This window comes from Patella vulgata, chromosome 4 (assembly GCF_932274485.2).
Source record: "Patella vulgata chromosome 4, xgPatVulg1.2, whole genome shotgun sequence".
NCBI classification, from domain to species: domain Eukaryota; kingdom Metazoa; phylum Mollusca; class Gastropoda; family Patellidae; genus Patella; species Patella vulgata.
Window position 1 is genome coordinate 17,461,005 of NC_065882.2, and position 14,403 is coordinate 17,475,407.

Genomic DNA, 14,403 nt, shown 5'->3' on the forward strand with positions numbered 1-14,403 from the left:
GCACATCATTCAGAAATGTTTCATTCATGAAACATATGATTCACAGCAAAAAAGACCAGTTTGGATCTAAATTCCAATAATTCTTGTTGAAAGAAGATATAAATCTAAAGTTCTTTCCTTATTTTTTACACTCACAGCTAGGATTTCTAAGGTTTCAATCCCCGCACTGAACAAGATAACCCTTTGGAACTTTTAAAAGGTCTCTAGCCTAATCAATTGAAAAGAATGAAACAAGGAGGTCCTGTGTACACATTTATAGTGCAGGCAGCAACTGAGTGTATTTTGTTATCACAACTTTATCTAAAAAGTTGAATAATTTGGACTTCTTTCATCTGGCTCCGTAAGTCGATCAATGACCTCATGATATTTCATTACACAGGTTTCTGAACACCTAACATAATGTGATATCCTGACTTCCTTTTAGCAATCATGTCTCTGTATTATACAGAATTTTTGTGCTATATTAAGTTTACCTTCCACTATCCTACCAGTACCCTGTTGTCGCTGGGTAGACTGAAATAAAGTGGTTTTTCAAGGACACAGCTAGAGTGGGGAATCGAAGATGCAACTGTGCGATTGCTAATCATTGTGCCATATTCCTGTATGTGCTTATTCATTTTTATAGTTTACCCAATATGGCAAATCATGTATACATTGTCTGAATATTGTATGCCATTCCATTCAATGCTATTCAATCTTCACTTTATTCAATTATTAACTGAGTTTGGCTAGCTAAATGTAAGAGTGTATTTGCTTGTATTTTCAGATATCTTCATAATAATATTCTGGAACGATTACCGAAGGGTATATTTAAAGGTTTATCAAGTTTAAGGAGATTGTAAGTATATTAATTGGCATTTGTTAATGTTTAGTGGAGATTCCACTCATTTATAATTCTATATATCCACTTTAACATATGATATGTTGAAATAGCAGACTTATTTGACTATTATCGTTGTTATTAATGAGAAGTCTAATCTAGCAGATTTTTGATTATAATACCAGACTAGGATATGCTATGGAAAACAACATGCCATTTCTTATCTCATGCATTAAAAACATCAACAAATTCTTCATTAACTGATGGTGGGAAGATTGTTAATAAGCTGTGTTTGTTTATATTTACTGTATGTCTCGATATGAGATATCCAGTTCTGTGCAGGTCGTTTATATTAGTGGCATTAATTAGCCCAAGTTTAATTTGGCTAGTACAAAATGGGTGAAATTAAGGAACTTAAACATAAACTAAAATTTGTTTTCAGTCCCTATATGAGATATCAAGTTCTGTGCAGGCCGTTAACATTAGTGGCATTATTTACTGTAGTCCCTGTTTAATTTGGCTAGTGCAAAATGGTTGAAATTAAATAACAGAAACTAAAATTTACTTTCTTTCCCCATATGAGATATTGCGTTATGTACAGGTCGTTAACTTTTTCATTAATGGCATTAATTAGTCTAAGTTTTATCTGGCTAGTACAAAATGGATGAAATTAAAATCAGGCAACATGTAGGGAACTCAAATTTAAAAGATTTTGCACCGAATAAGGGAAAAGTCATTTAATTAGATACTTGTATTGCATTTAATTAACTGTATCTGTTCTGTGAACTTATTAACTTCTGCATTAGTACCGTTAATTAGTTTTAGTTTAGTCACTAGTATAAAATGTTAGAATTAACTAATCACATGGAGGGAAAATAAAATAACATCATGATAAATATTAAGAAAAAAGTCAATTAGATGTTGAATGTAACGTACTGTATCTGTTTTTGTGTTATTGTTAGGTATCAGGTTCAGAGCATTTCTTAACTTCTGCATTAGCACCATTAATTTGACTAGTACAAATTAAAATTAAGATATCACTTGGAGAGAAGCTTGAAAAAATCAGAAATATGTTCATGATATCTAGTAGATATTGCACATAATTTACTGTATAAATTTATAGTATGTTAGATATCTGGTCTGGTGAACTTTGTTAACGAGTACCATTAATTAATCTAGTATATGAAATCGTTAAAATTAAAATAACACTTAGAGGAAACTAAAAAAAGATAGATATTAGAAAAAAGTCAGTAATATTACTGGTACAAAATGGTTAGAATTAAAATATCAAAAGCTAAAACTTAAAAAAAATAAAGATGGGTATCAGAAAAAGTTAGTTCTTGCTTTTCAGGTTTTTTGCGTTCGACTGTAAATTAGTCTTGGTTTAATTTGGCAAGTACGGAGTGATAAAATTCAAAGTGTCACATGTGGAGAAGCTTTAAAATAAGATCTTAATTAAAATTATAAAGTCTATAAAGATATGGCATATAATTTCATTAAATTATAAAGTCTGTAAAGATATTGCATATGATTTCATTAAATTTTGAGCTTATGATTCATTACTATATGTACATTTCTCACTCAATCTAGTAAACTTTTCTAATTTAAAAAAACAAAAACAAACAAAACTTGATTTTATATAGTCAATTAACATCAAATCTGAATTATTTTTCATTAGTCTGATGAAAATTTGATCTATTGCCCATCCCCCTTTAGCCCCTAGATCTGTTTATTCACAGTAGATTAGTGTGATGGATGCTAGCTGACTCCCAGATTTGGGGACCTGGCAAGTAACAGCGTGATGTTATGTGTACAAAGAAGCCATGACAGGCGGAATTAAATGAAGAGCAGGCAGAATGCTGCTGTCCATTCAAAATATTCCTCATAGCACACTGCATGGTGTATGCCCGTCTTCACGAGCCCAGTTGGTGCAGAAATGTAGACCACTAAACCCCATTTTCATTTTTCATCCCCACCGTCCCAAAACCTGCACCACCCTTCAGAATAGAAAATTAAATAAATTAATCGGCTATATCAGAATTCCTCAACCTTTCTTGGCAAAAATTGTGTTAATGATAACCTATTTTTGATCCTGCTCTCAGATTATCAAGTCATGTCTTTGAAATCTTGTTGCCTACAGCATGCATTTTGGTGTGAATTAGTTGGCTGATTTTATAAGAAATGGAATTGATAGCAGATCGAGTCTGTTTGCCATTACTGATAGAAAAACATTGTTGTTTATTTCAGACGTTTAGACTCCAATGCATTGGTATGTGATTGTCAGTTGATGTGGTTAGCCAACATGCTGAAGGAGAAACATGGTTATACGCAAGCTGCAGCCACCTGTCAGTTTCCTGAGAAACTTCAAGGCAGATCTTTGATGAGTATATCACAAGATGACTTCCATTGTAGTAAGTGTAATGGGCGATATAACATACTCATTGTTTAAAGTCAAACGTACTTGAAAATACCTGCATGGAACACATCAATACCCGTTTGTTAAGTGTACACCCATTAATATTAAATGGGTTTTTTTTATGCTTGTATTTAATGCGGACATATATTATCATCACCCAGATCCATCTGTCTACACTTCCTTTTTGATGTGGTGGTGTTGGTGGTGGGGGGGGAATGGTCTAACAAGGTCAGTCAGTGAGTCAAGTGATGTGGTTTTGATCACTCGCTTGTACTTGACAAGGAGTAGGGTCGCCTGCCCAACCCACCTTGTTGGATTTTCTCTCGATCTGCTTTCCTTCTACTACTCAAGACCCCTACATGCATTGAATTATTGAAATTGATATTGTACCATATGTTAGTCCTGAAATGACCTGACTTGTGGCGAGTGGATGTTAAACTGTAGTGGTGGTGTGGTTATGGTGTTGGACTCGAAACAGAATGTCTCAGGTTCAAATCCTGGAGTGGGTGGAGATTATTCTTCCTCTCAAATTGCAGAAATAAGTGTGAGGGTATATTATTGTCTGAACCATTATAAATTTTAAACAGATTTCATCCATTAGGCTGACCTTAAAAATATCTTTGTTTCGCCTAACGCGACCGACTAACTAAAACCACCCCCGACTTAAATTATTTTATTGCACTTTTCCGCTATCTTTTTATTTTATTTTGTGTGTCAACCTGAAATATATCACGAGAGTTATTTCCCTTTACTATGGCTATGGTTTGATTCATTATTGAAACTGGTTGATCAAGACGAAAGCGTCATAGGTGTCGCTTCTCAACAAAATGGTTGCAGACGAAAGCACGTCCATTCCCACGAAATGATTCTGCCTCTATGTCTGTGGGGCGTCGTTTTAAACATGACGACGATATTTTCAATATCCGTTTTCGAGAAAAATAAAGGCACAACCCGCACGATCGTTAAAAACGTGTTGAGGGAGTTTCAAACGTGAGTTTGTCGCAATTTGTGTGCGAGTTGTGCATCAAGAAAAATCCCGATGTCATTGATTTGTTTGCCAATAAGAAGACGAATGTTTGCACATGGAAAATTATCAAGCTGTCAAATTAGCTCTTAAAAAAAAAATCTGAAAAAAACCCCGACCTACCGACCCTTCTCCTCGATTGTGGGTCGGGTTTGGTGAAACAAAGATATTTTTAAGGTCAGCCTTATGAACAAACTACTTAACTTTGGTTATCACAAACTTACCTGTGTGTTTGAAATCATATCCTGTTAAATAGAATCCATTGTATAATTGAATATCCCAAAGAATAAAAAAGGAATCTGTTTAAAATTTATGACAGTTCAGACAGTAGGTTGAATTTACTGTAATATTGATTATTTGACCATGACATATTTTGAGAAATTACAAGAGTTCTGAAGTATTTACAGTACATTTCAATCAATGAGATATGTATTATGATTTGTAGAGGGACCTCAATTTGTAATGGAACCAAGAGATGTTGATGTAACATTTGGTAATACAGCTTATTTTACATGTCGTGCAGAAGGTTCTCCTGATCCAGAAATAGTTTGGCTTCATAACCAGTAAGTTGAGTTTTTTTCTGTATCATGTGTTCTTGTTATTAAGTTAGCTGCAATCTGAAATAGATTTTATCTGTCAACATGTTAAAAACGGCAATACTATATACCAGAAAACACCGGAAAACTACCGGAAAACACCATGTTATACTGAATACTGGAAAACTCCAGAAAAACACTAAATACCGGAAAACACCCTAAATAGGTAACCTAGAGCCTGTTCCTCTATTTGCGGGGAGTTAGGGTTAGGGTTAGGTTTTTCCAGTGTTTTCCAGAGGACCAGCCGTGGGTTAGGTTAGGTTTTTCCAGTGTTTTGTAGATGACCAGACTCCGAGTTACCTATTTAGGGTGTTTTCCGGTATTTAGTGTTTTTCCGGTGTTTTCCGATATTCAGTATAACCTGGTGTTTTCTGGTAATTTTCTGGTTGTTTTCCGGTGTTTTCCGGTATATAGTATAGCCCTGTTTAAGATCCTCTGATAGGTTAGGTTTTTCCAGTGTTTTCCAGAGGACCAGCCGTGGGTTAGGTTAGGTTTTTCCGGTGTTTTGTAGATGACCAGACTCCGAGTTACCTATTTAGTGTGTTTTCCGGTATTTAGTGTTTTTCCGGTGTTTTCCGATATTCAGTATAACCTGGTGTTTTCCGGTAGTTTTCCGGTTGTTTTCCGGTATATAGTATAGCCCTGTTTAAGATCCTCTGATAGTTAGAAATTGAAAGAAGAGTAGGCTGTCGTGTCACTGTCCAGGTAAAATTTGCCCTTAATACATTGCATGGTGTATATCTGACTTCATTAGCCAAGTTGATACAAAACATTACACCCCATTTACATATGTTACATATATTTACACATTGTTTAAGTTTTTATTACGTTATTTTATTGATGTGGTAATATAGCTTCCATACCAAACTGTGAACAATTACTGCCGAGTTGCAAACACTGTCTGGATTCTTTCCAATTCACCCATGATATCTTTTAGGAAACTGAAGTTCATTGTTGCAGGCTGAAACCATTCTAATTTTTTTTCCTGTTTCATATGTTGCACATGTCGGGTAAAAGAGTGTAATGCTCTTTTATTTGATGAACCTATTAAAATTATATGGTATATGTAATGTTTTGTTCAAATAAGTCTTGTTACATCTCTTCTATTGAGATCAATTAACAAATTTTAAAGAGACTATCAATTTGATCTTAAAAATGAATGTAACGGTACCAGTAATTGATTTTATACAAGATAATAAAATTATCTTAGACTGATACACAAAAACACATAATTATGGAAAAACAGCTACTTATTTATTTGGGTAATGTCTCGAAGAGTATTCTCTCAACGTTATCAAGCTAATGTGTTTTTGTGTATTGATCTATCCAGTTACTAAATGCCTCTAAAAGATTATCTTAGACTGGTGTAATAAAAGGTGCCAATCCTGATTACATGACAATATCTAATTTTTAACATCTTAATCCATGCTAAAGTGTATGTAAATTGATTATTTAACATTTGATTAAGAAAGTAAAGCTAAAATATGGATTTAGTTGGATTAAAAAGAGTGACATCATTTGCAAAGGATACAAATGTTGCAAAATTCTTCATATCTTAGTCAGCGGCTCATTGAGTAAGTCGTTGGCACGCTAACCTGTGTGTTCAATCCCTGCATTGCCTGAGAAAGTTCATCATGATTTTCCGAGGTGGTTCCTCCTTGACAGTGGTGCAGGACTGAGGGCTTTGCAATGGACAACATATAGTCGTTTGGATGGAACAAAAAGCTGAGGTGCCGTGTACACATTCGCGTGCATGTTAAAGATCCCTTGGCAGTTGAACTTTGCTATAAGAGTAGGTCGTAGCGCCGCTGTTGGTAAAATTCCATCATGGCACGCTGTATGGCGTATGCCCGTCTTCATTCCCAGTCGGAGAGAACAGTATGACATTAAACCCCATTTCATTTCATATCTTAGTAAATACTTTTAGACTGATATTTGTTTTGAAGATCTAACTTACACAATGTAGCAGTTTGCAAGGGATTAAAAAATTTTCAATTGAAGATCAGCGCCTTTGTTGAAAATCTGAACACTGGGCTATATAGAGTAGACTTTTTTTCTCCAGTGCTGAACTCCTTGAAAACCACTTTAGACTATAATGTGTACAAATCATAGGAATCTCTATCACAGATTTGTTTCAGGTTTTGTATAGTCAAATCCATCAGATGGAAAATTTTGTAGTTTACCAATGTGCAAATGCATCTTTAATCAAAACTAGATTTATGCAATGTGTGGATGTATCTTTCAACTACAATGTAAAAATGTGGCTTCCATTAAACTTAGTAATTGTTTCCATAGAAGTGTTTTGATTGTTGTGATTTATTTTCATGTGTTTTAATTACTAAATGTGACTTAATGTATGCAGGGCGTCACAGTGGCTCAGTGAGTAAGACGTTGGCTCGTCCTGTGTTCGATCCCTACATTGACCGAGAAAGTTCATCAGGATTTTCAGGTGTGGTTCTCCTTTGTCAGAGGTGTAGGAAGGAGAGCCTGACAAGGGACATATACACATTGGTGTGTACTTAAAAATAACCCTTGACAGTTGGAATTCAATATAGGAGTAGGCTGTAATGCTGCTGTTTTAGTTAGCCCATCAGTAGGATGTTAAACCCCATTTGATTTAATGTATGTAGTATATATTTTTATCTTTTAGAAATGAGATAGATGTCGAGAGAAATGATAGATATAGTATGTTACAAGACGGAACTTTAATGATTCAAGATACACAAGGATCGGATCAAGGAGTGTATGAATGTATAGCTAGAAATATTGCAGGCGAAATAAAGACCAACAGAGTTGAACTTAGGTACTTTGGAGAGCCTGGTAAGCTCTAGATAATAGAACATCATAGATAATGACATCTTAACACATAATTGTTTTCCCAACTTGGCCTGATAAGATACGCATGATTTTTTAACCCTGATTTTCATTTGTCATTGGTAATTCCTGCGGAGACAAGATGTAAAGTATTAGGAAGGAAATCCAAGTTATCCACTCATGTACATGTTATGCTTTAAAGGAAAAATTCTTTACTCCATATATCATTGCACATAATTGTTTGTTATTCTCAAAATGGTAGAAGTATTGTGTTAACGTTAAACTCCCTTCCTTTACATCATTACACTTGCCTAATTGTCGTAAACATTTGTTATGTCCTTTGAAATTTGTAAAACACGTTGCCCCATGATCAGTAATAGCTTTGTTTCAATTTTGTGTACAATCTAATTTGAATATCCCAGAAGTAGATGTATATTTGAATCATGTCAAACTAAAAACTTCCCATCACATTACTGCCTCTTCAAAGTCTGATATTTTTGTCTAGTGAACAGGTTACAGGGTTAACTTGTTATAACGATGACATTTTAACAAATATACTAAAGGGCTTTATTAATTTATATGATACAAGAGAGAGCTTGATTTAATGCTTCACTGTATGTTGTTCAGAAGTTGAATAATGTTGGTCAGTTTAAAAAAAACTTGGTCGTCCAAACTGGTCAGCTAATATTTGCTGGCTTGATTTATCTTAGGACATGCACATTTCAATATTGAGTCACTTACCTGACTGCTGTTTTGAAACTACTCGGTAGCATATATATAGCCAATAAGCTGAATGCCAATAGCTCTCCCAGGCTCATTGAAATATTGAAATTCTTGAAAGAACAACTCACAACACCTGTGAAAACACTCTCGCAAGTTTCTGTACACTAAATCTTTCTCATATTCTGACTTTCATCTCTTTAACAAAGCAATGTCGGTTATATAGTAATCTAATTATGTCACATGTATATTGCTTATTGTGTTTAATACAAGGAATATGATCTTTTTGATTTATATAAAAACAATAATTTAGTGTCTGAGATACTGCAATTATCACAAAGTATATAGTAGTGGAAATTGAACAGGCTAATATAAAAAGGGGGAAAAAAGAACTGGATAAAGAAGAATTTTATAAGAAATGAAAACTGAGAATATTTGATAAGAAATTGTAGATGGTTGTATCCAGTGCTCCTTGTATATAAACCATATACACGTTATCTCCTGATTTGGTTACTGTATAAATGAGTCTGATTAAGCAAGACTATTTAGGGCGTAATTGTTTGTGAATTATTTTTGTGAATCCGTCAGATATTAATGATCCAAATCTACACAATAAACACAGGTATTGTAGTGAATGGTGTCATGCAGGTGGCAGAGTATGATTACTCTACCTAGAACAACTTGAAATAGCAAGCCAGGTATAATCATAAAATCTAAAGTATTTTGAAAAAAATAGCAAGTCAGATATTATCATAATTCTAAAGAATTAAATACAAGAGTGTTTTGTAAAAGAAATAAAACAGAATTTTAAATTTGAACAATCTATGAATCACTGCCTTGATGATGGAATCATTCTATAGACAAGAAAAGATATATAAATAAATTATTAGCATTCTTTGAATAAGCATCATCATCAACAGTAAAATCTGCTCACATACATAGGCTGTTTGCCAGAGTTTTTTTGTTTCATTAAGAGGTATAATGCTTTAAAGAAACTTACGTTATAAAATACTCAGACAGTTCTAAGTAACACAATTACTGAAGAAATGTGAATAAGTTCCAATAAATAGTAAGGATGGGGTGCTTGAGTGCTCTTAATCATGCACTTTAGATCGTAAGGTTGACATTGGGTCAAGTAGTGTTGGTTCGATCCTAAGCTTTTACATAATACAAGACCCCTAACTGCAAATGAATTATTGAAATAAAATTATATGTTTGTCCCGAAATGACCTGGTTTGTGTCAAGTGGTGGTTACCCTACTCTCTCCACGATGGTTATACAAGGGTATATCTTGTATTTTAATGTTATTATTAGGTGTACAGCTGCTACGGGGAGGGGATGTTTGATCGAGTGGTCTAATGCGTGCACTTTAGACCATAATGTCTGTCATTGAGTCAAGTGGTGTGGTTTATCCTTGGACCTCCAGTTTTCTCCCACTGCTAAAGACCCCTAAGTGCAAGCATATTATTGAATTAGAATTCCAACATATCTTCGGTGAAGTGTCAAAAGGGTGTATCTCAGGAAATTAGTCAAGTACACTTTTTTTGCATTTTTAAAATCTCCCAATTAATATGTACATTTCTGTCTAAGCTGTGTATCTCTACTCAATTAGAACTGTTTTGGGTATCATGTGTCCAAATGTTGTATCTTGATTTGTGGAAATTTTGAAATTCAAAAGTTTCTATTTCTTAATCTTTAGAAATTCTTCGATACACCCTTTTGACACTTCACCACCGATATGTCAGTTCCCAAATGACCTAGTTTGTGTCAAGTGCACTTTTAACCCAATTTCTCTCTACACTAAATAAGGAAAGATACAAGGGTATCTTTTACTTTGATGTTTTTTTAGTGAGTGTACTTTTTGTTGCCTGGCATCTCTTCTTTTAGGCTAGTTGCTAGAGGAAAAAATATGGCATAATGTTGAATGCAATTGAACTATAATTAGATCTTATCTAACCACTTCTTTAACAATTCTCTATTCTCTTTGAAGTCTTAATGTCAGACACTCTGTGATTGGTTAAAATCATTCATGAACAAGATGAAGTGTCTGTTCATTGGCTAGATGATAGGTCAGGTCAGGTTGTTGTACGATAGACATAAAAATGACCTTTCTTTTATGATTTAATCACACCCGAAATATTATGATATATGTGACAAGTTCGGACCAATTTAATTTTCTGAGTCACATTTCCAATTTTAACAATGAACTGCGGGCCATTAAACATTAATATGCTGTCTGCTAGAAATAATTTACACAGGGAAAGAAGTAAAAGAACACAGTGTGTGGTATTTTATATATAAAGGGCTAGATAGCGAATAAGTGAAAGTAATCAGAAAAAAAGGGCAGCTCGAATTTCAAAGCACAAGTGAAAATGAGTCAGTTCAAGTTAGATTCATTCTTGTCACAGGGTGGTTCGGGGGCCGAATGGTTTAACGTGTGTGCGTTAGATCGGAAGGCTTCTCATTGAGTCAAGTGGAGTGGTTTTGATTCTCTCCTTGTACATGACGAGGAACAGGGTCGCCTGTCCAACATGTGGGTTTTCTCTGGTTCCTTCCACAGCTAAAGACCCCTACGTGCAAGCAAACTATTCAAATGAAATTGAACCATATGTTTTGGTATGACAATATCGTTACGATACATATCATTATTTTCATTGTACATTAGAGCCTGAAATGAATACCGATAGTGATATTTTTCAAGGTAACTAAATTCAGCCATGCCCCTTTAATATAAAACGTTTGATTATTTACTATGTATAAAATATCCATATAGAGTGTTGTTTTCACTTTAACGTTAGTTATCTTAAAAGCATGTTCAGTTTTTAAATGCCATTTCTATTAAAAAAGATTAAGGCTATCGTATGTTTGTGTTAACATATGTGATATTTATACTTTCCTGAAGGCATTAGTATAAAATATATATTATACCTTTTAAGGGTATTTGTTGAAGTTTAAAACATATGTGTACTAAAACCATGTCATTGAAATGTTACGTTATGTAAAGCAACTTGAATAAAAGTGTTAACGTAATAAAACAATGGCCCTGTAAGATTGACAGTGGCTCAGTGGGTATGGCAATAGCTCACTAACCAGGATTTTTTTTTTTGTTAGGAATGGGCCAACTAATATCTAATCATGGAATAAAAAATAAACCAAGCTCCAACTGTGTACACAAGGGCATGCATATAAAAGCACTCTTGATACACAACTGTCCAGGCAAATTTTCCCTAATAGCACACTGCATATATGGCATATGCCTAGTTTGGTGCAGTTAAACCCCATTTTAATTCATAATTACTACTTGTAATTCATTGTGGCAAAATATCGTCCAGTGGTGCAATTTTTGTGTCAAGGTAGCAACATTTCCACATACTCTTCATTGCATTCCAACTGTCAAGGGTTCACTCACACCCATAGACAATTGTGTGTTTGTGGTTGGACCTTGGTATCATGACTGGGCAACACTTTCCATGTCAGGTCCACAAGTGAGAACCAATCTTGAAGAATCTTGAGACACTTCTCAGCCCCCACCGGGATTCACATTTAGGTCATTGTAGTTGAGAGTCTAGTACAGCTTGACTATTGCATCCTTCCCACAACTAAAAAATAATGTTGAACAATGATATTGGTATAACTCATTGTAGTTGAGCATCTAGAACAGCTTGACTATTGCATCCCTCCCACCACTAAAAAATAATGTTGAACAATGATATTGGTATAACTCATTGTAGTTGAGCATCTAGAACAGCTTGACTATTGCATCCCTCCCACCACTAAAAAATAATGTTGAACAATGATACTGGTATAACTCATACTAAACCAAGGGTAGTAGTTCGGCGGAGGATGGTAGAATTATGAGCATTGCTTTAAATATAAAGAAATTAAAGATATCTGGACTACAGGTAGTAATTGTCCAGCCCAAACATATTTATTTATTTAAATTAATGTACTGTGAGTGTAAACTATAGAATTTCATCCTGTATACATGATTTTAACTGGTAAAACATATCATATTACAATGCAACATGCACAGCATGTGTAGTTATTAAAACAAATCTGATAGGATTTATCACTTTAGTGCTTTTTACTTCTGATAGTTCTTTTTGAACTTATTGTGTCAGTTTTACATGTTTTATGCTTATTGTATAGGTTTTGTCCTTATTGTGTAGGTTTCGCCCCTATTGTTTAGATTTTGTCCTTATTGTGCAAGTTTTGTCCTTATTGTTCAGGTTTTATCATATGGATTAATAAGGACAAAGACTGGGAATTGATGCCAGTTGTTTGACATCACTAACCTCTCTATTTGTCTTTTTCTTTTGCATTTCATTTCATTTCTTTATTCTTTGGAATTATTTGAAGTTTAATGTCTCACCATTATACAATACTTTGGTTAATTTGAGATTATTAACACACAGTTATTTTTTTCTTTCATTATGTATACAATGCAAGGAGGAGAGAATTTTGCCCAGACAGCTGAGTTTACACCTACTCTTCATTGTCCTTTAGGTGTATATATACATACACAGGTGACATACACAGGTGGACCTTGATTTTGTGTCCCATCCAAATAACTAACTACCCCTAACAAATGGAAATTGGGCTTAAAACTGCATGAAATTCCTGATGATGCACGCCAGGATTTGCACCTGGGAAATTCTAGTTAAGAATCTGGTTGCCTTACAGCTGAATTACCGCTTCCACCTGGGGTGGGGGAAGAATAGAAAGTAAAGATAGTAGTTAATAGAAAATAAAGATTAAAGATATATGGAAATATATAAGATATATGACTGATCCTTCTTTTTCAGTACAGCCTCAATTCTTGGTGAGGCCAGACGATGTAACAGCCAGTGCTGGAGAAACAGTAACATTACTGTGTCAAGTAACAGGAAATCCCAGACCTGATATAAGTTGGAGTAAAGATGGATTAGTTCTAGCACCAAATGATCGATTTACTCTCCAACCCAGTGGAGCTCTAAAGATCATAGATGTCCGAGAATCTGATCGTGGTGTTTATAGATGTAGAGCAGCGAACAGTATACAAACTATATCAGCGTCAGCAAGAGTTATTGTTCAAGGTAATTTACATATTTTATTTCATTTTTATACGCCCACATTGAAATGTGGTTGTATATTGTCGTCGCCTCCGTCCGTCCACAAGGTCATGAGTCGAAGAAGCCTATTGATTTTCAGCGATTTCCGATAATTACTGACAGAGTTATGGCCCATGATCACTTCAAAAAATCTTGTTGACGCTCTAGAGGCTAAAGTTAATATCTGATTGACTTTAAATTTATACACTGTTTTTAAGGTCGTGAGATGAAGAAGCCTTTTGATTTTCAGCGATTTCCGATAATTACTGCCAGAGTTATGGCCCTTGATCACTTCAAAATATCTTGTGGATGCTCTAGAGGCCAAAGTTATTATCCGATTGACGTTAAATTTATACACAGTGTTTAAGGTCATGAGACGAAGAAGCCTATTGATTTTCAGCGATTTCCGATAATTACTGCCAGAGTTATGGCCCTTGAACACTTTAAAAATTCTTGTGGACGCTCTAGAGACCAAAGTTATTATCCGATTAACGTTAACTTTATACACATTGTTTAAGATCATGAGACAAAGAAGTCTATTGATTTTCAGCGATTTCCGATAATTACTGCCAGAGTTATGGCCCTTGATCACTTCAAAATATCTTGTGGATGCTCTAGACACCAAAATTAATATCCGATTGACTTTAAATTGGTACACAGTGTTTAAGGTCATGCGACGAAGAAGCCTATTGATTTTCAGCGATTTCCGATAATTACTGCCAGAGTTATGGCCCTTGATCACTTCAAAATATCTTGTGGATGCTCTAGAGGCTAAAGTTATCATCTGATTGACTTCAGATTGATACAAGTATATTGATTTTCAATGAATTTTGATAACTTGAACAGCTAAATCCATGATATTAAATGTTTTGTATACTAAACGTTAGCATGGGGCAGAACTTTATAAAGACCAAACAAATTGT

At 34.5% G+C, this 14,403-nt stretch overlaps 1 protein-coding gene across 1 annotated transcript in view; it reads left to right on the forward strand.

Moving 5' to 3' along the window:
• Positions 1 to 13,425, forward strand: part of LOC126818652 (peroxidasin) — a 42,647-nt gene extending 29,222 nt beyond the window's left edge. Inside the window, exons 5-9 of the mRNA XM_050546177.2 lie at positions 767 to 838; positions 3,068 to 3,231; positions 4,706 to 4,823; positions 7,507 to 7,676; positions 13,201 to 13,425. Of these exons, the coding sequence (XP_050402134.1) occupies positions 767 to 838; positions 3,068 to 3,231; positions 4,706 to 4,823; positions 7,507 to 7,676; positions 13,201 to 13,292 (616 nt within the window). The 3' untranslated portion in view covers positions 13,293 to 13,425. The remainder of the gene's footprint in view (positions 1 to 766; positions 839 to 3,067; positions 3,232 to 4,705; positions 4,824 to 7,506; positions 7,677 to 13,200) is intronic.
• Positions 13,426 to 14,403: the final 978 nt, after the last annotated feature.